Source organism: Hoplias malabaricus, chromosome 2, assembly GCF_029633855.1.
Source record: "Hoplias malabaricus isolate fHopMal1 chromosome 2, fHopMal1.hap1, whole genome shotgun sequence".
Lineage (NCBI taxonomy): Eukaryota > Metazoa > Chordata > Actinopteri > Characiformes > Erythrinidae > Hoplias > Hoplias malabaricus.
In genome coordinates, this window is record NC_089801.1 from 1,683,715 (window position 1) to 1,709,000 (window position 25,286).

Sequence of the window (25,286 nt, forward strand, 5' to 3'; positions counted from 1 at the left end):
TGACTGTCTGTGAGGAGTGTGGTGTGTTCTCCCTGTGTCTGCGTGGGTTTCCTCCGGGTGACTGTCTGTGAGGAGTGTGGTGTGTTCTCCCTGTGTCTGCGTGGGTTTCCTCCGGGTGACTGTCTGTGAGGAGTGTGGTGTGTTCTCTCTGTGTCTGCGTGGGTTTCCTCCGGGTGAATGTCTGTGAGGAGTGTGGTGTGTTCTCCCTGTGTCTGCGTGGGTTTCCTTCGGGTGCTCCGGTTTCCTCCCACAGTCCAAAAACACACGTTGGTAGGTGGATTGGCGACTCAAAAGTGTCTGTGAGGAGTGAATGTGTGAGTGTGTGTTGCCCTGTGAAGGACTGGCGCCCCCTCCAGGGTGTATTCCCGCCTTGCGCCCAATGATTCCAGGTAGGCTCTGGACCCACCGCGACCCTGAACTGGATAAGGGTTACAGATAATGAATGAATTAATGATATATAGAAAAAAACATTCATTCATTCATTGTCTTTAACCTCCTATTCAGTTCAGAATCACTGTGTGCAAGGCAGGAACACACCCTGAATGGGGAGCCAGAGCCATTTATATATGATTACAAAAGCAGTAAATGATTTAAATGCAGAAAACTGATTTATATTTTAAGAGTTGAACATTATCATGCAATTATTTGTGTTTATACAATGTACATATACAAGGAATAATGTCTTTTGCATTTAACCCATCCATGGTAGTAAACAAACACAGACATGTGTGCACTAGGGGCAGCAAGCACACACACACACACACACACATGCAACCAAGCAGTGGGCAGCCATCCCAGCATCCTGGGAGCAGTTAGATTTAGGTAGGTGTCTTGCTCATAGGCACTTCAGTCTTATCTTGAGGCAGGAGAACTACACAGCCCAGGTATTCCCCAGGCCAGTCATGAAAATCCAACCAGGACCCTTGTCCCAAGACCACTTCTATAACCATTAGGCCACTGCATTGTTTCACGTCCTGAAGAAAAATAATATTTGGGTATTTTTATCTCATATGCTACATTATGGAAAACATTAGTTGTGTATTTAAGTTTAATTTGAGCTTTTTAAGTTTAATTTAGTTTAATTTCAGACATCTTTAATTGTCTGTTTGTGTACGTTATCACTTATATACAGACTCACCAAGGCCCAACATGTAAAAGCAACAGATACCATGTAAATGAGGTGCATCTGAGGAGGTTTCAGCTTTTCTCACTGCTGATATATTCAAATGTTGACATTTTAAATGAGTTAACCTTCATTTCCGTTGAAGGCAGTGCTTCAACTCGGTGTTAGATGAGATCACCAGAATACCACAGGCCTTTTCCTTTCCACTCAGAATATTAATGATTATTTTATAATAATTCGATTATATTTGGTTCATTACTTTCTCATATTTCTACGCTTTTATAATATTACAGCTCTAGTCAGGCTGAGCGGGTTTTGAAGTCGATTCCCAATTTTGACCACAGGATAGCGCAATTCAGCCATCCTTCGTCTCGCGATATTACGCGTGTTTCTCGCTATCGGTCTTTAAGTCTCGCGATAGTTCCCCATCTCCTCCTCTTTCGCTCCCTGCGTTCATCATGGCGGTCGGTAAGAATAAGAGACTCACCAAAGGAGGCAAAAAAGGTGCCAAAAAAAAGATGTAAGTCTCTTAATTTACAGGTTGTGTGATTACTAAGGTTTTGATAGACAATGCCACGATGTTTGGGGTTATTAAATGGTCGGATGGATCAGATATTTAAAGGATTGTGAACGAAGCGCCGCGGCGGTGCCAGTTCGACGGGTTTAAGTCATGGGAAAAACGAGTAGAAAGTAAAGAATAATTCCGTTTAAGCGCCTACAACCGGGTCTTTTAGCTCGTGAAAGCACGTTCTTGTTTTGTTTTAAAACTAAAGCTCTGAGTGAAGGGCACTTGACGTTCTTGTTGGGCTCTCTAAACTTCCTTCATGTGCTGTTGAAGCTGATGTGTCCCCAGAGTTCACCGCTCTTCATCAATGAGATCGAGAGTCTTTTTGAGCTCAAATACTGATTTCCTGTTAAAATAAGCTTTAGGGCGTCGTTTCTTCGAGGCCTTTAGCTGGTTGCTGCTGTTCAGTGTCGAGGCTATGCTAATGACTGCTTTCTGTAGTTATAAATCACATCTGTAGTAGTGTTTAACACCTGCAAAAATCACCTATTGTAATTTGACTTAAGTATTTGTTGGATGTAATGTCACTTTTTGCAGCTTTTGAGTTCTTAAACTTGCTTCCCAAACGTTAAGTCTTAATCTTAGTACATTATCCCTATACTGCATTAACCTGTGCCGAGAAAACACTTGCCCCTATTGCAGTTTTGATATATTTCTAGACGTGGTTAGGAGAATAAGGTTCAGGATTTGTAGCTGTGAGCTGAACTCCAGTAAATTCTCAATGTGATAAGACATTTCTTTATGAATATAGCTCTCAATGGTGTTCAGTCTTTATCTAGAAAGTGGAAGTTCAGCTTGAGGATTCTGAGAGCTGTTGTTTCTTTTTTTCCAGTGTTGACCCTTTCTCCAAGAAGGACTGGTACGATGTCAAGGCGCCGGCCATGTTTAACATCCGCAACCTGGGCAAGACCCTGGTCACCAGGACTCAGGGAACCAGTGAGTAGAGAGAGAGAGAGAGAGAGAAGCATGCTGTGTGTTTTGGTTTGTCAAAGAATGGGTTATTGAACAATGTCCACTGATTTCCCCGCTGCAACCAAAGATCCTGAACCTGTGAGAAATTTTACACGTGTAGGTTTCTGTATTGATGTTCTGCGTAGTGTCAGTGCCTAGTTGTTAATACAGGTTGTACATTAATTAAAACGTCCAACCACTGGACAGATGTGCCACAGAAATCAAACTGAGTGTAAATCAGTGTATTTCTCAAATGTGTGTAAGGTTTAAACCCTGCTCTTCCGTTCGAATTCCATGCTTTTCAATGGGATTCGCAGAACAGATGAATTTCACATACATTAGTTTGTGGCCAATAAAACTCTTGCATCAACTGCTTTTTGGCCAATGGCGATGCTGTTCTGGCTGTGAGACCCATGGCTTTGTTCTGTCACTGCTCTGTCAGGGCTGGTTGTGGCGCTTACAAAACAGGAGATTTAAAGCACTGATCAAACGCATACAAACTGGTCCCAGCTGAAAAAAAATGATTCTTTTATTTGTGATCACCTGATGTTCCCACAGATGCTATTTCAATGTTCTTTAACACTTAAAGCTAGTAACTGAATGTGATGATTCTTTAAGGAATCGCCTCCGACGGTCTGAAAGGACGCGTGTTTGAGGTGAGCCTCGCTGATCTGCAGAACGATGAGGTGGCTTTCCGTAAGTTTAAACTCATCACCGAAGACGTCCAGGGGAAGAACTGTCTGACCAACTTCCACGGGATGGACCTGACAAGAGACAAAATGTGCTCCATGGTCAAAAAATGGCAGGTACGGTGTCCTATTGTCTTTTAAAACGTTTACTTAATGGAAACACGTCTGTATGAAGGTGGCTGATCATCTGTATAGATAACTAGTGTTTTTCTTTTTCTGTCAACTTTGTGTGAGAGACTGTAACTGGCTCTTGGCCAATTTACACAGGTTTTTAGTGTATAAACGTAATGGTAAGGCTGTAATATAAATTCTCTGGAGATAATTGTCCTCCAATTCCTCTACAGCTCCTGGAATAGTTGTTTCTCTATGGTTTATACGCGTTTAATGTAATGATCTAGTGCAGTTAACAGTTCCGCAGCTGATTTCCCTTTTTTTGTGGCCGAATATTCCATTTATTCTTTTAATCCAGACCATGATCGAAGCCCACGTGGATGTGAAAACCACCGATGGTTACCTCCTGCGTCTTTTCTGCGTGGGTTTCACCAAGAAGCGAACAAATCAGATCAGGAAAACCTCATATGCTCAGCATCAGCAGGTCCGTCAGATCCGCAAGAAAATGATGGAGATCATGACCCGTGAGGTCCAGACCAATGACCTGAAGGAGGTGGTCAACAAGCTGTAAGTGGGGGGTTTATTCAATATGTTGTTCTCCCTCAAAAGGAGTAAACTGCCACCGCTCACACGTCTGTATATCTAGATACAGAGAATTTGTGAATTCAGTCAGGAGAAAGTAACGAGAGGTGCTTCATCCGTATCAGTTCTATAACGTTAGCATTTCTTGGACATTCTTTAGTAATATTCAGTAGTTCCTCCACTTCTAGACAAATTGCAAGTCTAACTTCAAACTATAAAGGTTCAGGTGTTTGTATGTGCTGATATTCTCTACAGTCTTCTCCAGTCCGTGTTATCAGAAGTGTTTCTGTGTTACACATGCATCTTGCTCACAAGCACTAGCGCTCTGTCCAGTGTGTTCCTGCTTTGCAACCAATGATTCAGGATAAGCTCCAGACTCCCTGTAACCCTGGTCAGGACACAGCTAGGACAGAAGACGATTAGAGATTTGTTGTTGTTGCATTCTGTAAAAAATGCACTTGAAATGCCCGAAGTCAATGTGTACGTGGGCGTCTTGGTGTTTGTGTTTATGGTGAATCCTGGGGTAATTCCGCAGAACAGGATTTCTCTGGTTTAGCCAGAAAAGCTCTGTCATTTGTTCAAAAGGAAAATGGATGAGGGATAAGCTTTAACTTGCATTATATTGTTGAAATCTGATTTGTGGAGCAGTCACCAGTTTTATCCAGTGTTTATTGGTGCCCGGTGTTTGCTGGTCTTTGGATACAGTTACTTTTGTTTGTGTAGACCAGAAGCTCACAAACACTCATTTTTCAGTATTTTTGAACAGTTCTGCTAAACACAGTAATACTTCATCTGCTGGGGTTGAAGAATCTTTAAAAGAAAACTAGATAAATTCTCTACTAAAGTTTCCTTTCTCTTAATTCCTCCTGAATTCCCAGTGAATAATATCAGATCTTAGTTTGTGATTCAGAAATCACATTTATGTTCAGTCTGAGAGTGGGTTTTTAATCTTTGATAATATTGTAATGTTTTTATCATTATTTTTGTCGTTCAGGATCCCTGACAGTGTGGGTAAGGATATTGAGAAAGCCTGCCAGTCCATCTATCCCCTGCATGATGTCTATGTCAGGAAAGTCAAGATGCTGAAGAAGCCCAAGTTTGAGTGTAAGTTTCTGGGTTTCTGACATGTTACCACTTCAATACTAGGGGCTTTTGAGAGAGAGAGAAAAAACACACACCCCCGTGTTTTTATGTTTATGTACAAATCAAAGCCAGTCAGTGCTTGTCTAATGCATTTAAAGCTAGAACAGATTTTATTCTGTAGTGTGACACTTGTGTGAAGTTGTGTTCACTTTTTGGTGAGAGGTGAGTTCTTCTGCAGTGTTGTGATTCTGTTTTTTTCCTCTCCTCCCAGTGGGTAAACTGATGGAGCTGCACGGTGAGGGTGGCACCAGCTCCTCCAAACCAGCAGAGGGCGAAACTGGGGCTAAAGTGGAGCGAGCTGATGGCTATGAGCCCCCCATCCAAGAGAGTGTTTAAACTCTCACACAAACACCGTCAATAAAATCTGGAGATTTGAAACGTGTGTATTGTGGTTTGTTGAAAAAGGTTGGAGCATATCATACCAAGCCTCAGCCTTGATTCTCAACCCTGCTCGTGGTGAGACCACTGCTCTGCATCTTATAGTTTTCACCTCACTCTGTGGCAGTGGGCAGCCAGGATCAGGTTTTAAATTACACAACCTCCTCGGCAAAGTTTAATTTAAATGATTTGACTGATAGCACAGTAAAGAAAGCAGTGTGGGACACAACAGATTATAAAGCATCTTAAACAATTTATTAATGAATTACAAACATTGGGCTCAATGAACAAGACGTTAGAATATAAAACGTTTTAAAATCATTAACGTTCATACATTAAATAGTGATATATTCACAAAGAGACGGACTGAACGTCCATTAAACTTGCAATTTTATAATTTCAGAAAATGTGGCTTGAATAAATATCCCGTGTTAAGTCGTCATCCAGTAGATATTTTTATTTATCTCTAATCTGGCCATGTTGTATGATTTGATTGAATATGCATGCACTGTAGATACTTTATAAAGAGAAATCTCTAAGGAACTTCACATTTACAAACACTTCACACTAGAAATGTGATTAAAAAAAAGCAGGCGAAGTAAAGGTCAATCCACACCCGTCTGTTTCAGCAGGACCAAGGGCCTGAGGGTGAAGTTCAGGCGTTTTGTCGGTTAATCCACGTTAAAATCCAGGTGCTCCATGGATCAGAATCATGAGAAACCACCTTGAATTAAAACAAATGTCTGAGTAAACTGCAGGTTGGTGGCAGTTACCTTTAACAGAAGGATGATTTTTCATGTCTCGCCACAAGAGTGCAGCACGCACAGACTAGAGTAGATTACACATACTACAAAGTGGTTGTATACAACAGTGGAGAGGGAACTGGGGTTTTGGAAAGTAGCAGAGTGGCATATTAAATTACATCAGTGAATAAAAGTGTCATAAATGTGTGCCTGAGCTGCTAGGTACATAGAGAAGGTGCTGTGGATATTAACGCGAATAACTAATGTTTACCTGTGCACTTCTGTACGAAGGCAGATGGGAAGATTCCCTCTCTTCCGTTCAGTCTCCCACGGCACCAATCGGCATCGAGAAGCTCTTTCAGCATGATGACATCTCCTTGAACGAAGCCTAGTTCATCTTCTGCTTCTGGAGTGAAATCATACAGAGCCACCACCCACTGAATTCCTCCACGGTTCTCCACCTACACAAACGAGCACCGATAAACACATCTTCATATTTGATATGCTGATTATTACTCGTAATACATTTGAGAGCAAAAGTTTGGGCACTCCGTTCGAGTGTAGAGGTGAAGACCCAACACAAATGTGAACACATCTCTTATGGAAATTGAGTGCAGTTTAAAATATGCAGAAGTTTTATTTACTCAATCTGCATTAAATGATAGTGAGATAATCACAGTGAATTTTGAACGTGCACTCAGGATGTAAACTTGTTTTAGTTCAGCAATAATTACAGTGTTTCCTAACACATGACGCTCAGGGCGCCCAGACATAAGGTTTCTACATTTTCTAGGTTTACATGTTCTCTCAATACTGGGTTTATATCTCAACACCAAATTTGAGAGGAAATGTTGGAAAATAAGTAGAATTCCCCTTCACGATTCACTGGTTCTTTTTTTAAACCTCTAATAAGAGTATTCATTCATTCATTATCTGTAACCGCTTATCCAGTTCAGGGTCACGGTGGGTCCAGAGTCTACCTGGAATCATTGGGCGCAAGGGGGGAATACACCCTGGAGGGGGCGCCAGTCCTTCACAGGGCAACACACACACACACATTCACACATACGGACACTTTTGAGTCACCAATCCACCTACCAACATGTGTTTTTGAACTGTGTGAGGAAACCCACGCAGACACAGGGAGAACACACCCCACTTCTCACAGACAGTCACCCGGAGGAAACCCACGCAGACACAGAGAGAACACACCACACTCCTCACAGACAGTCACCCGGAGGAAACCCACGCAGACACAGGGAGAACACACCACATTCCTCACAGACAGTCACCCGGAGGAAACCCACGCAGACACGGGGAGAACACACCACACTCCTCACAGACAGTCACCCGGAGGAAACCCACGCAGACACAGAGAGAACACACCACACTCCTCACAGACAGTCACCCGGAGGAAACCCACGCAGACACAGAGAGAACACACCACACTCCTCACAGACAGTCACCCGGAGGAAACCCACGCAGACACAGAGAGAACACACCACACTCCTCACAGACAGTCACCCGGAGCGGGAATCGAACCCACAACCTCCAGATCCCTGGAGCTGTGTGACTGCAACTAATGAGAGTATATCATTTCATATTTATACCACAGCTTCATGAACCCATATAAGCTCTGTCCCCGAGTGATGTTATATAATTCAGGTTATTAATTTACAGATGTGTGCAGGTGTGTGTTACCTGAGCAGGTGAGGGAGGTGTTGGAGAAACAGGTGATGCAGCCATCCCTAAAACAACAGAAAAGCAATTATATTACAATAAGTGCTTGGAATATGAGGTGTTTTAATATATGATTACATTTATATATGTACATATAGAGATGAGAACAATTTTAGCACATTTCATGTCTCTTCTAAATTTCTTCTGCACACTGCAAGTTACCTTCTTGGCGAGCACATTTGTTTTAAGTAATATTCAGGGTTCTGTGTTTGTTCGCTGGCTTGTGGTTTTGAAAGATAGCTGTGGTAATGGTCACATGACTGAACGGGAAACATGCCCCGCTCTGTTGTGAGCAGCTGTCCCTAAATCAGGGTGAAAGGCCAAGTACTGTCCACAGCTGACACACACCCATACAGTGTAATGAAACAGACAAACACACATTCTTCACATTCCATCTAAGGGATGTTCACTGTTACAGTTACAGAGAGAGAGTTGGTCAATGGATTAAAGTAAACGTAAAGGAGAACGCAAGAGACAGGGAGTATATTCATTCATTCATTCATTCATTATCTGTAACCCTTATCCAGTTCAGGGTCGCGGTGGGTCCAGAGCCTACCTGGAATCATTGGGCGCAAGGCGGGAATACACCCTGGAGGGGGCGCCAGTCCTTCACAGGGCAACACACACACACACAGACACCTCTGAGTCACCAATCCACCTACCAACGTGTGTTTTTGGACCATAGGAGGAAACCCAAGCGGACACAGGAAGAACACACCAACTCCTCACACAGCCGTATACACGCAATATTGGACACAATGAATTTATTACAGGTAACAGTATCAGTTGTGAGATATGGGTTCTGTGTGTGTGTGTGTGTGTACCTGGTAGGGGGATCTTGCTGTGGTTGTGTTCTGACGTGGACGAAGGCAAGTCTTCCACGATTTCCACAAAGTTGAGGGGAAATATTCCAAGTTTTCCTCTAAGTTCCCCTTGAGCCCATTCCTCCCCCAAATACTCCTTAAGTCCAATCACATCTCCCTCAGAAAAACTCAGCTCATCAGACTGTTCCCCTTCAAAATCAAACCTCGCCACACACCGAGGACCCCTGCATAAACACACAAGCAGATACACACACAGAAACACTTGATCATTTTTAAGAAATTAATAACTCAATGTAATCATTACTCATATAATCAAAAAAATATATAATTTTCTTCAAATTTCACCAAATACACCAATGAAACCAGGGGAGCACTTTACACAGTATTAATCCTCACCACAAAATGAGCACAGATTTAAAGTTTAACATTCCACACACATTAACTGATGCAGTTAATCATTCTCACACTTTTTACACAGAAGTCTACAACTAAGGACTGTCTCAACTGAAGACATTCAGTCATCATCCATTATCTGTAACTCTTATCCAGTTCAGGGTCGCGGTGTGTCCAGAGTCTACCTGGAATCATTGGGCGCAAGGCAGGAATACACCCTGGAGGGGGCGCCAGTCCTTCACAGGGCAAAACAGACACACACACATTCACTCACACACTCACACCTACGGACACTTTTGAGTCACCAATCCACCTACCAACATGTGTTTTTGGACCGTGGGAGGAAACCGGAGCACCCAGAGGAAACCCACGCAGACACAGGGAGAACACACCACACTCCTCACAGACAGTCACCCGGAGGAAACCCACGCAGACACAGAGAGAACATACCACACTCCTCACAGACAGTCATCCGGAGGAAACCCATGCAGACACACACTCCTCACAGACAGTCACCCGGAGGAAACCCACACAGACACAGGGAGAACACACCACACTCCTCACAGACAGTCACCCGGAGGAAACCCACACAGACACAGGGAGAACACACCACACTCCTCACAGACAGTCACCCGGAGGAAACCCAAACAGACACAGAGAGAACACGCAACTGAAGACAGCCATGTTTAAAATATCTTTCTTACCTCACTGTGTCTGCAGATGGTTGCTTCTTTCTTGGATTAACAGGAGCGGGAGCAGGAGTGCCAGGTTGACTCTAAACACAAATATATTCACACCTTTTAAAATCAGAAATATTTAACAAATTTGCTCATGGCTTTTAATGATTTGACCAAATCTTAATTCAATACGATGCAGATTTACAGCTGATCCTTCAGTAAATATTTAAGACTAACTCTAAATATTACCTGTTTGTTTGTTTAGAAAAAAAGACAATGCTAATTGGTCACTTGCAGATCACATGTACACTTTCTACTGGTGAGGATATTCTGAACACTAAGATCTATCAGTGAAAATTGTCCCTGGGTAAAGCAGAGTTCAACCCTCACCAGAGGCTTGGCGTAGTTAATGGGGAAGAATCCAGTGACTCCTCGACAATTTCCCAGATACCACTCATTGTCCAACTGCTCCACATTAGTGACCACATCTCCAGCCCTTAGAGCCAGCTCTCCTGGACCCTCTAACACACACAGAAACACACGGAGGAGTGTATAACACACTGTTACAAAAGAGCGAGGCTGCAGCCATTTTCAAAAATCCTGGAAACTATCAATTATTATGTGAAAATAACAATTATACATCAAAATATATATATGTAAAAGTATGTTTTTATAGATATAGAGAATAAACATGAAGTGCTGCTACCTGGAGTGAAATCATAAAGAGCCTGAACCTCAAAGGTGCAATTTTTCACTGGATTCCCAAAAGCCTGAGGCCAAACAAATATAAATATTAGTTAATAGGTGTATATCTTTGACTTATTATACTCATATAATATCTCCGCATACTTAACCATATTGGTTACCTGTGTTGGCGCTGGATAATTCATATCACTAAAGGATGATGAGAGTGGAGTGATGATCTTTACATAAGATTTCTGAACTGTTCCCTTTGCGTCTCCCACCTGACACTCCAGCGTCTTACTGTCGATTTCACTGAGCAGAACCAGAACCTCATTTTTCTACATTGGACATAAAACAAGCCTCATATATAAATAGAGCTTCAACAGAGTCACACTGAGAAAACAAGCAAAAAATATATATTTAATAATAATTTTAAAAAAACCCTGTAAATATAAAACGTATTGCTTTTACCTGAAAGGACAGTTCTCCTAACTGAGCACTGTTGTAGTCATACTCAGCAATGGCATGAGGGATTTCTAGCTATAAAACACAGACCAGGAAGAGACACGTTCACAACACAGAGCTTCACGGTTTCATGCCGAACCAGATTCATAAGTTGAATGAATGATTGAATGAATATGTTGTACATTTGAGGGACATTAACTCTGTACATTGGAATGTACTCACAGTGTAAGTGTTGTAGAGTTTGTGTCCGGGGTTTGGTCTCGGAGGAAGGACTGGGCCTTTTTTGGTACTTTTTGGCCTCGGTCTGCTTAGCTGTTGGGGATTAGATTGTGGTGGCACCATCTGGTGGTGAACAGGAAACTGGACAGTGTTTCTCCGTGGAGGAGGGGGTCGACCCGGGGCAGTTTTAGCAGGAGGTGGGCGAGGGGGGGCCACTTTACCTCCAACGGGTCTGAAAATACAGGAGAAGGAGACCAGGTGTCATGAAAAATAATCAAATACAGATGAACAGATGTAAGCTCAAATTTAAGAGGTTTAATTAACCATCCAGCTATGTGTAATTACACACTGAAATGAAACATTATTAAAGACAAGTGCAAAGAGTGTATAATAGACATCTGATGATGATCTTGATGATGATGATGCTGCTCTTTATTGTGCTTCTTTTAAAAACTTGAAACCCTTGGTTCAGCGCGAGTGGAGTGAGGTGAACTGCTCTAGGCTGAAGAGGCAAATGTATTTAAATGTATCTGTTCTTGTTTTGGGGCGCCACGGTGGCCCAGTCACACAGCTCCGGGGACCTGGAGGTTGTGGGTTCGAGTCCCGCTCCGGGTGACTGTCTGTGAGGAGTGTGGTGTGTTCTCCCTGTGTCTGCGTGGGTTTCCTCCGGGTGACTGTCTGTGAGGAGTTTGGTGTGTTCTCCCTGTGTCTGAGTGGGTTTCCTCCGGGTGACTGTCTGTGAGGAGTGTGGTGTGTTCTCCCTGTGTCTGAGTGGGTTTCCTCCGGGTGACTGTCTGTGAGGAGTTTGGTGTGTTCTCCCTGTGTCTGAGTGGGTTTCCTCCGGGTGACTGTCTGTGAGGAGTGTGGTGTGTTCTCACTGTGTCTGTGAGGAGTGTGGTGTGTTCTCCCTGTGTCTGTGTGGGTTTCCTCCGGGTGACTGTCTGTGAGGAGTGTGGTGTGTTCTCCCTGTGTCTGTGAGGAGTGTGGTGTGTTCTCCCTGTGTCTGCATGGGTTTCCTCCGGGTGACTGTCTGTGAGGAGTGTGGTGTGTTCACCCTGTGTCTGCGTGGGTTTCCTCCGGGTGACTGTTTGTGAGGAGTGTGGTGTGTTCTCCCTGTGTCCAAGTGGGTTTCCTCTGGGTGACTGTCTGTGAGGAGTGTGGTGTGTTCTCCCTGTGTCTGCGTGGGTGCCTCCGGGTGCTCCGGTTTCCTCCCACAGTCCAAAAACACACGTTGGTAGGTGGACTGGCGACTCAAAAGTGTCCGTAGGTGTGTGGGTGTGTGAGTGAATGTGTAAGTGTGTGTTGCTCTGTGAAGGACTGGCGCCCGCTCCAGGGTGTGTTCCTGCCTTGTGCCCAGTGATTCCGGGTAGGCTCCGGACCCACCGTGACCCTGAACTAGATAAGCGGTTTCAGATAATGAACGAATGTTTTTGTTTTATCTAAAATAATGTTAAGATGCTTTTGGTGAAACATAAAATGCTTTAAAGTGAGAGCAGTGATTAACAGCAAAGCAGAACCAACACAAAAGAGAGGAATTTTTAACAAACTACGGTAAAGTCAAAAACTTAAAATAAAAATATGCAGGAAAATATATTCGATGAATGAGACGTGAAAAGCTGTAAAGCTATAAAACAGATATACTCACCGAGGAGGGAGAACTGGATCAGCCGCACTGCTGAAAGACGCCTGCATCAAACACAACCAAGCAGCTCTAAGTTCACACGTGACACTTTACTGGAAACACACACCTAATTTACATATAGTTACTTTTTTCTGTTTCTCCTTATAACTCCCTAACACATTTTACAGAAAAAGAGAGAGTATTCACCCTGTGTGTAAGTGTTGGTGGAGGTATGCGTCCTCCTACAGCTTTCTGGACTGGGAGAGGAGGAGGAGGAAGATCAAACCCTTCGTCTTCATCTGTGGAGCAATGAAAAATACAAAACACTGCATGAGGCTGTCACCGCAGTAAACAGGGAGAGAAAAATAATAATGAAATGGTTTGGCCTAAGTGCCCGATTATTATTTAAATATGAGCTGTGTACACTAGGGTAGCGAGTACACATTATACGATGTGATATGATTGGACACTAACTCTTGCTGACTCGACTGGGGACTCTGATGACCGTTGGTCTCTTGACTGAATACTGGTTACCGGGTACTCCTCCTGCTCGTGCTGGTTTAACAGGAACGTGACCTGACGTGAGAAGATTATGACAGGTATTTCGTTTACAAGTGGGCGAGACAGCAGTTATATAACATAATAAAATACTTTTCTAAAAGAAGCATCACTACGACGTTTACTGGAGTGTTGAGCATAACGCTGACTTACTGTCTGCAGCATCTGTGTACTGGTTGAATGCGGAGCTCAGCGCAAGGGCTGTGGAGTTGTGATTGTTGGTATTTAGAACATCTTTATTGGGCTTTAGAGGAGCAGGGGGAGGAGATTTAAATGGATCTTCTCCCTCTTCATCCTGGAAGTCTACAGTCTTCAGTTTGACCAGCGGGGGGCGAGGGGGTAGTAGAACTGTTTTAATGGAGTTGGGAGGAGGTTTTGTTTCAGGTTTGGAGCTGACGGAGGGTTTTCTGGGAGGCTGGGGTTTAGGAGCTAGAGGTGGAGGCACTGAAGCAATATTAACTTCCTCATAATAATCATCTGCCTCCTTTTCTGGATTAAAATTATCTGAAAAACCTTCTGTTATTGCACTGTTTAGTCTGGATGCACTATTAAATGCTGCTGCACTATTTATTCCTGTTGCACTATTAAGTGCTCTTGCACTATTAAATGCTTCTGCAGCAGTAAATGGTGCTGTACTATAGTGGGATGATGCACTATTGAATGCTGCTTCACTATTAAATGGTGTTGCACTATTTAGTCCTGTTGCACTATTAAGTGCTCTTGCACTATTGAGTGCTTCCGCAGCAGAAAATGGTGCTGTACTATAGTGGGCTGATGCACTATTAAATGCCGCTGCACTATTTAGTCCTGTTGCACTATTAAGTGCTCTCGCACTATTAAGTGCTGATGCACTATTAACCGCAGTCCCACTGTTTAGTGCCGCCGCAGTACTAAGAATTTCTGCACTACTAATAGAAGGCCTCGGAGCGACCGGAGGTTTCGGAACACCCACTGGCAAAGGACTGTAAACGTTATGAGGTCGTGGAAGTGGCACACCAGCCTCGTTGGAATTGTTCTGGCTCTCGAGGGCCTGGATTCTGGCCCGGATGTTACGGCTGCTATGTAGGCCGTTCATGTTTTCACTCAGGTCCTCTTCCCCTTGGTCCTTCTGGTCTTCCTGAACTTCCTCAGAGTCAAGTAATGCCTCTAAAAGTTCTGTTAGATATGTTCCTGATGAATGTGTCTCATACTCCAGAGAGGTCACCGCGTCGCAACCTGGTGGATGGGGGTAGCATATTAGTTTTTTACAGTTATTCTTTTCCAGTAATACATAGAATTCACTAAAATTGGAGAGGAAGGTAGAAATATATTTGAGCTGTGTAAAGTAGGTGTGTGCTCAAGTTTTTCAAGAAAGAACAGCAAAACAATTGTGATGTGACCAGGTTTTTTCTCATTTTTTCCAAAATTAATTTTTAAAAATCGCGGGCGGCACGGTGGCGCTGCAGGTTAGTGTCGCAGTCACACAGCCCCAGGGGCCTGGAGGTTGTGGGTTCGATTCCCGCTCCGGGTGACTGTCTGTGAGGAGTTGGTGTGTTCTCCCTGTGTCCGTGTGGGTTTCCTCCGGGTGCGCCGGTTTCCTCCCACAGTCCAAAAACACACGTTGGTAGGTGGATTGGCGACTCAAAAGTGTCCGTAGGTGTGAGTGAATGTGTGTGTGTGTTGCCCTGTAAAGGACTGGCGCCCCCTCCAGGGTGTATTCCCGCCTTGCGCCCAATGATTCCAGGTAGGCTCTGGACGATAAGCGGTTACAGATAATGAATGAATGAATAATTTTTAAAAATCGACAGTCTGTACAAATACCTCGACAAATATTAATAATACAATACAATGTACAGTTTCTTTACAATACCACAATTCTGAACAATCCTGAAAACGAAGGTTTATAGTAATATTCTATAATAAACTGTAGAAATGGCCTCTGTAATGACTATGTTTTACAAAATGTGTATCACTTCTCACCGTTGGTGTCCTGGAGCTGAATCAGTATTTGATTCTCTTTGGTTTGTGGGGGTTTGGATCGAGGGCGGGGAACAGGCCGACGTCTCTGAGAAGGTTCAGAGTCGTTTTGTGTTGCTTCTGTGTGCGTGTCAGCCGCAGGTGCTGCAGGTTTAACTGAGAGTGTTTTGGGTTGTGAGGGTCTGGGGGGCTTTGTGGGTTTCCCCAACACAGTGTCTGAAAAAATAAGAAAGTTATTTTCACATTAATCATGCCCTCAAATGATGATGTAATTCTAATCAGTCAGTCATGAAAATATAATAACGTTTTAAAACCACACACTTTCAAGAAGCTAGCTTTACTTTAAAGGGCCAGGTAGAGGATGGAGGAAAAGAGAGTCTATGCTCTACCCGGCCCTTTAAAGCAAATATACCTTCTCAATTTGTTTACATTATAAATGGATTACTGTTTCAAGCTTTTGACATTGTGACAGTGTTTTCCGACATGTTACTCTAAGGAAATGATACCGTATTCCAATGTATTATTATTATGATGTCAGTTATTCAGTATCCTGCAGTACCTGCCGTGTGTCGGTGTTGTGAAGTGTGCTCCTCTGAGCGGTCGGTCTGAGTGGCGGTAGTGTGGGTGTGAGATTGTCGTGGTGGAACTGTGGGGGCCTCAACTTTTTCTTGAGTTTTCTCTTTAATCACCTGGTCATATGATGGTGGGGACTAAACATGAGATATGGGTCCATGAAAACACACACAAACATTACATTTTTAAACATATAATATATAAACCCTACTCAATATATAACATTTCAATCAGCTCAAAATGTCTAAAGAGAGCAGAATGTAGAAAATAAAGAAAATAGATACATTATCAACGTTTAAGACGATTAAGATCATTTTCTGCAGTATAATGGACAGTACTCTGATCGTACTTGAGCAGAAGAGTGAATCCCTCCATCCCAAACAGACTGAGAGGAGGGGGGAGGTGTTTGAAATCTCCCAGAAACCCCAGGGAACCAGGCTGATGTTGGCAGTGGCTCCACAGAAAGAATGGTTATTTCTGGGCGCCTGAAAAACAGGAAAATACAGAATAAGAAACACATTTCCGCTCAGCGTTTCTAAATCTGGATTTTCTACGTATTTCACTTTTAAAAGTCTTATCCCACAGTGGTGTTAGCAGGAGAAAGTGTTGCTACAGACCTTTTTGTCAGTTGGTTTTGACATTTATCGTCAAAACTCTGTTTATACAGTGATCCCTCGCTTTTCGCGGGGAATGCGTTCCAAGACCCACTCGCGAATTTCCGCGAAAAAAACGAATTTCCGCGAAGTAGGGGAAAGATATTTTTTATGTATTTGGACTTTTGAACCCCTCCCTTTACTGTTAACAACCCACCCTTCGCATTAAAGTAATTCTATTATGTTTTTCAGCTGGAACTACATGTGATATCCTACCAGTTTCTTCAATAGAGTCATTCCTAAACTGTGATTTAGCGTCAGTAAATTTCACTCGGGTGTGGACATGAACAACACCTGTACTGTACGTAAGAAACACTTGTAAATGATAGATTTTTTCACCCACAAGCCTCGTCTAATACATGGAAATAATAAAAAAAATGCTTTTGGTTATTTATCTTTCACGGTTTTCCTAAATTTTCCCTCAATATCCGCGATATAGCGGCCATAACCCCCCCTTGAAAAAACCCGCGAAGTAGCGAGGGATTACTGCCTGGGGACTATGGAGGAAAATTAGCCATTTTGTCTAAATCCGGAACATTTACGTGACGCTGATAAATGCCTGTTGTACTAGGGTGACCAGACGTCCTCTTTTACCCGGACATGTCCTCTTTTTAGATTTAAAAAAATGTCCGGGTGGAATTTCACAAACGTCCGGGATTTTTGTTTTTCTAGAGTTCACATAGAACTTCGAGAACTTTCGTTCACAAACTAGTCCCGCCCTCCCCTACTCCGATTGGTTCGCTTGAGTGAGAAGGGGGCGTGCTGAAGTAGCCTTAAATCTTCTTCTGATTGGACGGTCTGATTGTAGCGCTACCGTTATTGGTCGATAACCTTCTCTGTAAACATTTAATTGGTCAGTCTGCACGTCAGTAGTCGTCTTTTCTTACCTTCTCTCTCTCCCTCCGTCGCCCTGTGAGTACGACCTCCCAGCAGCTGCAGGAATAACGTGAATCACGATAGACGATAAAGGAAATGGAAATACGTTATTGTTTGTGTATTATCTTTCTTATAAAGACATGAGGCTAATGCACCGAAAGTCCTTTATATAAAAAACATTACACTAAATGAAAATCTCAGGTGCTCATTGTGTAGTACAATAATAAATAAATAAGAATTAAACTAACTTCTTTTAAAAGCAGCTTTAATTGAAGACAGTGGCCCTGGGCTGAAAAAGAAAAAAGAAAACGACATAAAAATATAACAATAAAAAACGTTTATCAGTAATTTCCAAAGAAGCATTTGTATATTCATAGATCATTTTATTCTGATTTTATTTTATGCTATTTCTGATTATCTCATAATTTACTGATTCATTACCAGTGTTTTCCTCAATGCGATAGCAACATTAACGTAATAATAAGTGAAGCACAGCTATTAATGATTTCCCGACACATCAGGTATTTTAAAACTCGAGACCTATTTCATTTAACTCTCTTACTAAATTCACAGGAAAAGAAAGAAAACGTCATCCTCAACTTTGAATGGGAGGTGACAGAGCAGGATTTATTTCAATTTCTCAAGTGAGGAGGTTTAACCCGAGCATGTAACTAATCCACGTCAGACCAATCAGAAGCAACCAGGTGTTGTGATTTCAGATCCATGACTAGCTGGCCTCTGCCACTCCACACCACACCACACCACTCACAGCAAAACACTGTACAAAGACACAAGGCCTTACCTTGAGTACAAATGATCTGGTTTATTTTTTTCTGATCGATCTGTGGAGAGAAACAGAGAATGTCATTCTTTCAGAGACCGTCTTTCCACTCGTTCTGTTGCGTCAAAGTCAGCTTCCTGCTCTCTGTGATCCCTTTCTCACACAACCAGAAACTCCACTTTAAAAAGACCACAAATTCTTCTAAAACCTGTGAATCCTGCCAGAGCCAATTATCATACCACAGAGAGTGTGGCATAGCTTTATGCTTAAAGTGTAATTCTGGAGCATTCCTATTGGTCGATTCATCATGGAAATTGAAGGGCAGCTGTGTTCAGATGATGTAGTAAACTAAAGATCCACACCAATGGAGATACATGTGTTTAATTGGACAAAAAGGATGTAGAAAATTTGAATTAAACAACCGGACTAGTGCAAATATACCTACTATCGCTCTGTTATCATTCACAGTTAAAACAGTAGAGGTGCCACATTTTCATTCAACAGCACTGAAGCTTTAGGAAAGAAACAGCCCTAAAACTGAACTGAATCTGAAGCACATTCAGGGTTTGAACAAAGATATTTGAGTAAAGACACTGTTCTTCGATAATGAGGTAGACCTTGAGATGTGTGTTTAGTGTTAGAGTGTGTGTGTGTGTGTTAAACTGAGGGTGACACTCCTGATGAACCTGTTTAAAACACATACAAGCGCGCATGCACACACACACACACACACACACACTCTCTCTCAGTCTGTATTTCTCTTCATGTTCTACAGTCACACCTCTATTCATTTCTTTAATTATTACTCTCTACATATATATTACTATTAACACCTCTGCATCAATTTTAAATTGTTGAAATATGTTCTAAAAATATGTTTCCATGACAAATATAAACAATTATTTGATTCCATTTTGAGTCTTGTTTTAGTTTTTCCAGGAAATTAGATTTTACTTCTGGAATAAAACCTTCAGACATATTTTATTCTGCAATGCCCTTCCAACATGTAACTAGATTTGGTAGCGTGTGTTCCCACTTTGTGTCATTCTTTCATTCATTCATTATCTGTAACCCTTATCCAGTTCAGGGTCGCGGTGGGTCCAGAGCCTACCTGGAATCACTGGGCACAAGGGCGGGAATACACCCTGCCAGTCCTTCACAGGGCAACACACACACATACAGACACTTTTGAGTCGCCAATCCACCTACCAACGTGTGTTTTTGGACTGTGGGAGGAAACCAGAGCACCCGGAGGAAACCTACGCAGACACGGGGAGAACACACCACACTCCTCACAGACAGTCACCCGGAGGAAACCCACTTGGACACAGGGAGAACACATCACACTCCTCACAGACAGTCACCCGGAGGAAACCCACGCAGACACAGAGAGAACACACCACGCTCCTCACAGACAGTCACCCGGAGGAAACCCACGCAGACACAGGGAGAACACACCACACTCCTCACAGACAGTCACCCGGAGGAAACCCACGCAGACACAGGGAGAACACACCACGCTCCTCACAGACAGTCACCCGGAGGAAACCCACGCAGACACAGGGAGAACACACCACGCTCCTCACAGACAGTCACCCGGAGGAAACCCACGCAGACACAGGGAGAACACACCACGCTCCTCACAGACAGTCACCCGGAGGAAACCCACGCAGACACAGGGAGAACACACCACGCTCCTCACAGACAGTCACCCGGAGGAAACCCACGCAGACACAGGGAGAACACACCACGCTCCTCACAGACAGTCACCCGGAGGAAACCCACGCAGACACAGGGAGAACACACCACGCTCCTCACAGACAGTCACCCGGAGGAAACCCACGCAGACACAGAGAGAACACACCACGCTCCTCACAGACAGTCACCCGGAGGAAACCCACGCAGACACAGGGAGAACACACCACGCTCCTCACAGACAGTCACCCGGAGGAAACCCACGCAGACACAGGGAGAACACACCACGCTCCTCACAGACAGTCACCCGGAGGAAACCCACGCAGACACAGAGAGAACACACCACACTCCTTACAGACAGTCACCCGGAGGAAACCCACGCAGACACAGGGAGAACACACCACACTCCTCACAGACAGTCACCCGGAGGAAACCCACGCAGACACAGAGAGAACACACCACACTCCTTACAGACAGTCACCCGGAGGAAACCCACGCAGACACAGGGAGAACACACCACACTCCTCACAGACAGTCACCCGGAGGAAACCCACGCAGACACAGAGAGAACACACCACACTCCTCACAGACAGTCACCCGGAGGAAACCCACGCAGACACAGGGAGAACACACCACACTCCTCACAGACAGTCACCCGGAGGAAACCCACGCAGACACAGGGAGAACACACCACACTCCTCACAGACAGTCACCCGGAGGAAACCCACGCAGACACAGGGAGAACACACCACACTCCTTACAGACAGTCACCCGGAGGAAACCCACGCAGACACAGGGAGAACACACCACACTCCTTACAGACAGTCACCCGGAGGAAACCCACGCAGACACAGAGAGAACACACCACACTCCTCACAGACAGTCACCCGGAGGAAACCCACGCAGACACAGGGAGAACACACCACACTCCTCACAGACAGTCACCCGGAGGAAACCCACGCAGACACAGGGAGAACACACCACACTCCTCACAAACAGTCACCCGGAGGAAACCCACGCAGACACAGGGAGAACACACCACACTCCTCACAGACAGTCACCCGGAGGAAACCCACGCAGACACAGGGAGAACACACCACACTCCTCACAAACAGTCACCCGGAGCGGGAATCGAACCCACAACCTCCATGTCCCTGGAGCTGTGTGACTGCGACACTAACCTGCACTGTAACGTAGGCAGAGTTTAAATTCCTCCCTTATAGCCATAAATATATGTGCACATCATTTTACAGTATTTGTCTGATATTGTAAGAAAAATCCCAATCCTCAGAAGAATCGAATCTTTAAAGGCACTCAACAAAACTGAAACACTGGAAAAAAGCAATGAACGGAATTTCATCCATTAGATTATTTCCATTATTTCCATTAAATATAATAAAGTATGTTGCAGATATTGCCCTTCCTTCTTACCTTCTGCAACGATGTACACTACACTGTGCAGAGAAATGTGTTTCTATTTTATAATGTACTTATTTAGGAAACAATTCAGGAGAAAGGAAGTGTTACAACATTCATACAACACACTATCATCCACTGCGTTTGTTAATGAGTGTTTATGCTTCAAGCGAATCAATACAGCAGAAAGACTAATAGCTGCACACAAATGGAGTCTTTGTGCTGCTGTCATTGATATATATATATACATACACACACATGTGCTCTCTGTCTCTGTCTCTCTCTCTCTCACACACACACACACACACACACCTGCCAAGGCCACATTCTTTCTGCGTGTGCTTGACCAACAGCTGAAAGTTAAATCCAAAGAAAAATATCTTTTCCAACAACTGTGCATTTGGGACGTCTATGGGACATGGGTTTGTATTCGGTAAAACATTACATCCTTATTGTCCCTTTAAACCTTTCTCTCGTTCACATTCGTCATGTGTTGTTTTGCTTCTTTGACAAACACTTGTACACCAACACCTGGTCTAAAAGATGACAACATAAAAACCTCAGACATACACGACTTTAACCATGAACACAAACGCTCAGACGAATGTAAACGTGCCCACAAGAGGAAAAACAACATCAACACAACTGTATTTCAAATAATATCTTCACATTCTTTGTATTCCTCTTGAATATTTCCTTTAAAACAAAATGGACATAATGTTAAATTTCAAAAGCAGTCCGTAATGCATGACCCTACCTGAGTTACAGCTAATGACAATGATTCCAGACACTGTTATATCCCACCAAATCACTCTTCCCTCTCTCCAGTGTATGTGCGTATAAGTGAAGCAGGAAGTACAGGTGTATGGGAAGGGGCGGGGCCTATTTCACCTCAGCCAATCAGCTCGTGTGGAATGCTGTCTGTCAGGAAGTGTGACTACAGTGACTGAAATGTAATAATAATAAAGTATGGTTGATTTATTAGGTCTGCTGTTGTTAAAGCTGGTGATTCATACCGGACAGAAGTAAGTAGAGAAGTACTCTACATGTCCAAATGTTTGTAGACACCCTGCCTGTGGTGATGGAGATTAAATACAATGATGATTGACCATTGACATTGTATTTAGCCTGGTGCTCCTACACAATTACCACACCCAGCACACACACACACACACACACACCCAGCACACACACACACACACGCACACAAATATTTCGGTGCATATTTTGTTTCTGCTCAGACACACGTCAGTGCTTTACAATCTGTTTTTAGCTCAATGCAGGAACCTGAAATACAACTCTCATCCTTTTAACGTTCCATTTTCCTTTTGTTCATGTGTTCTCTGGATAAAACTAGGGCCCTTTTGGGGTTAAAGCTTTCACAGTTAACATATGGATTCAGACCAAATAATAATAATAATTAGTTCAATAAGTAAAGCAGCTTTCACAAACCCAAGGATGCTTTACGATCAGAAGTGAGGAAGAAAAAAAGACACAAATAAGAAAGCAGAACAGAGATATGAAGTGAGACAGGGTTGAACAATTAGGAAGAACAGGAGGAAGAGAGATCCAGAGTTTGGGTGCAGCAAAGCTGAAAGACCTACCTCCCAGAGTAGAAAGTCTAACGAAGAGTCGGAATGTGTAGAGCCTTAGAAGTTAAAAGAAGAATTTTGTATTTGATCCTAGACTCTACAGGAAGCCAATGCCATTGCTGACTGTCTGTGAGGAGCGTGGTGTGTTCTCTATGTGTCTGCGTGGGTTTCCTCCGGGTGACTGTCTGTGAGGAGTGTGGTGTGTTCTCTATGTGTCTGCGTGGGTTTCCTCCGGGTGACTGTCTGTGAGGAGTGTGGTGTGTTCTCCCTGTGTCTGCATGGGTTTCCTCCGGGTGACCGTCTGTGAGGAGTGTGGTGTGTTCTCCCTGTGTCCAAGTGGGTTTCCTCCGGGTGACTGTCTGTGAGGACTGTGGTGTGTTCTCCCTGTGTCTGCATGGGTTTCCTCCGGGTGACCGTCTGTGAGGAGTGTGGTGTGTTCTCCCTGTGTCCAAGTGGGTTTCCTCCGGGTGACTGTCTGTGAGGAGTGTGGTGTGTTCTCCCCGTGTTCTCGTGGGTTTCCTCCGGGTGCTCCGGTTTCCTCCCACGCTCCAAAAACACACATTGGTATATCTGGACAGTAATATGGTGATAACAGGAGCTCTGAGCTTTGTGGAAAACATCAGGTATTTCAGCCTGTGACGAGCTCAGAGCTTGGTTTAGATGATTTCTCTGGAGTCGGAGGTAATCAGACGTGTAAGATGTGTTTAGTCCACCTCCTGAAATTTAGACCAATGGGAGATTCAGAGCTGACTCTACCTAGACACCACAGGGACAACTCCCCTGATTGGAAGATTTCCTTTGACATATTTTCACAGGACTTAACCCTTTCCTTTCCAACCAAGACTTAAATTGAATAGTGAAATAACAAATCCCTCGGTGTATAACTACAATATTGTAGGACTGGTTCCTCAGGCAGGGATTAAACCTATCCCTGGACTAATTTCTCCTTCCAAGTGAGGATCTTTGTGCGGAATGGTGTGCGCTCTGTCTGACTGCAGCTTGAGTTTGCAAGCATTTTTTTAAGAGTCATATCAAAACATATTTATTTATTGCCTTTTATTCAGTTCACCCACGAGCCGGTCCTGTCTGGTCCAGTTGTCTGTTGTGCAGGGTGTGTGTTTGTGTAGAAGCCGCTGACTGTGTGTATGTTGGCTTGTTAAACCCTGTGTGTGCAGGTCTATACTCTGACTCACTCTCCTGACACACTCTTGATTTTAACTCTGCTCTCAGACCATATGCACAGAGCTGAAAATATATTAGTAGTTCCTCGAGTCCTAAAATTAGTCCGTGTTTATGAAAGAACAGTTGAGCACAGTGTAAAAAGTCTGGTGATGAATCTATTAGAGATTACTAAACAACATTTAAGGCAAGGGTGTGATGCAAATGGCTAATTTATTGCCAATTCCTCTGTTTATTTGCAACAAAACCTTGTTTCTCCACTGAAACTTCCTTACTCTCCCTTTAATAAATTTGATTCTTCTCACAGCAGCTGTGTGTGTGTGTGTGTGTGCATGAACGTGTGTGAGTGTGTGTGTGTGTGTGTGTGTGTGAGAGAGAGAGAGAACTATGACATGGGACATTTGTTGGGACTGAGTTCACAGGTGGCCCATTTTAGACCAGCTGGCAACAAAACACACCCACCCACACACACACACACACACACACACACACACCCCGCTGACTCAGCTCTAACACTGCAAAACAGACAGAGGAATTTTCCCCTTCACAACCCCCAGCTAAACTCTCCATCATCTGTTTGTGTCTCTGTTTATCGTTTATCCTTTATCTTGATGATGATGATGATGATGATGAAGGTTAATGTACACGAGTGTAATAACATTTAGATCAGATGCAGAAAGCGGTGCATTACAACACTTTAACGATAATCGTATCAACTTTAATAAATAACTTGAATAATTAATAAATAACTCCTTAAGCAGTTAACTGAGTAGTTATTTATATATTTTTATGTTAATGTTGATCACATGTGATTTTACAACTGCATGGGAATATTAATCTGCTTTAAACACTTATTTATACGTTACATGTTAATGTACTGTATATAGACATGAGGTAAACATACATTTAGTGCATTTCCATGGAGGAGGGATAGCTGTAGAGCGATAATCTCATAATAAACTGATCTTAGCCTCAGTGCGAATATGAAAGATTCAGTGAAGTTTAATGTGTCATAGGTTCATAGTTTGAGAAAACAGCAGGAACTCTCTACACACTCAATAAACAAAAGTGTGTAAAACGTGTAAAAACATTCCCACAA

At 43.4% G+C, this 25,286-nt stretch overlaps 2 protein-coding genes across 2 annotated transcripts in view; one reads left to right on the plus strand and one right to left on the minus strand.

Annotated features, from left to right (window-relative positions):
- The first annotated feature begins 1,548 nt into the window (after positions 1 to 1,548).
- On the plus strand, positions 1,549 to 5,536 carry rps3a (ribosomal protein S3A). The gene is made up of 6 exons (XM_066659430.1): positions 1,549 to 1,643; positions 2,521 to 2,624; positions 3,258 to 3,445; positions 3,798 to 4,006; positions 5,016 to 5,125; positions 5,376 to 5,536. The coding sequence occupies exons 1-6, from the start codon at positions 1,582 to 1,584 to the stop codon at positions 5,498 to 5,500; spliced, it is 798 nt and encodes a 265-aa protein (XP_066515527.1). The 5' UTR covers positions 1,549 to 1,581; the 3' UTR covers positions 5,501 to 5,536.
- Positions 5,376 to 25,286, minus strand: part of sh3d19 (SH3 domain containing 19) — a 22,122-nt gene continuing 2,211 nt past the window's right edge. Inside the window, exons 2-22 of the mRNA XM_066662360.1 lie at positions 22,174 to 22,238; positions 18,327 to 18,366; positions 17,773 to 17,813; positions 17,536 to 17,581; positions 16,345 to 16,480; positions 15,982 to 16,132; positions 15,426 to 15,638; positions 13,620 to 14,681; positions 13,383 to 13,484; positions 13,116 to 13,207; positions 12,933 to 12,973; positions 11,291 to 11,519; positions 11,075 to 11,143; positions 10,786 to 10,941; positions 10,626 to 10,689; positions 10,310 to 10,440; positions 9,947 to 10,017; positions 8,850 to 9,073; positions 7,987 to 8,033; positions 6,557 to 6,746; positions 5,376 to 6,266 (exon numbers count right to left, since the gene is read on the minus strand). Of these exons, the coding sequence (XP_066518457.1) occupies positions 6,253 to 6,266; positions 6,557 to 6,746; positions 7,987 to 8,033; positions 8,850 to 9,073; positions 9,947 to 10,017; positions 10,310 to 10,440; positions 10,626 to 10,689; positions 10,786 to 10,941; positions 11,075 to 11,143; positions 11,291 to 11,519; positions 12,933 to 12,973; positions 13,116 to 13,207; positions 13,383 to 13,484; positions 13,620 to 14,681; positions 15,426 to 15,638; positions 15,982 to 16,132; positions 16,345 to 16,480; positions 17,536 to 17,581; positions 17,773 to 17,813; positions 18,327 to 18,366; positions 22,174 to 22,238 (3,184 nt within the window). The 3' untranslated portion in view covers positions 5,376 to 6,252. The remainder of the gene's footprint in view (positions 6,267 to 6,556; positions 6,747 to 7,986; positions 8,034 to 8,849; positions 9,074 to 9,946; positions 10,018 to 10,309; positions 10,441 to 10,625; positions 10,690 to 10,785; positions 10,942 to 11,074; positions 11,144 to 11,290; positions 11,520 to 12,932; positions 12,974 to 13,115; positions 13,208 to 13,382; positions 13,485 to 13,619; positions 14,682 to 15,425; positions 15,639 to 15,981; positions 16,133 to 16,344; positions 16,481 to 17,535; positions 17,582 to 17,772; positions 17,814 to 18,326; positions 18,367 to 22,173; positions 22,239 to 25,286) is intronic.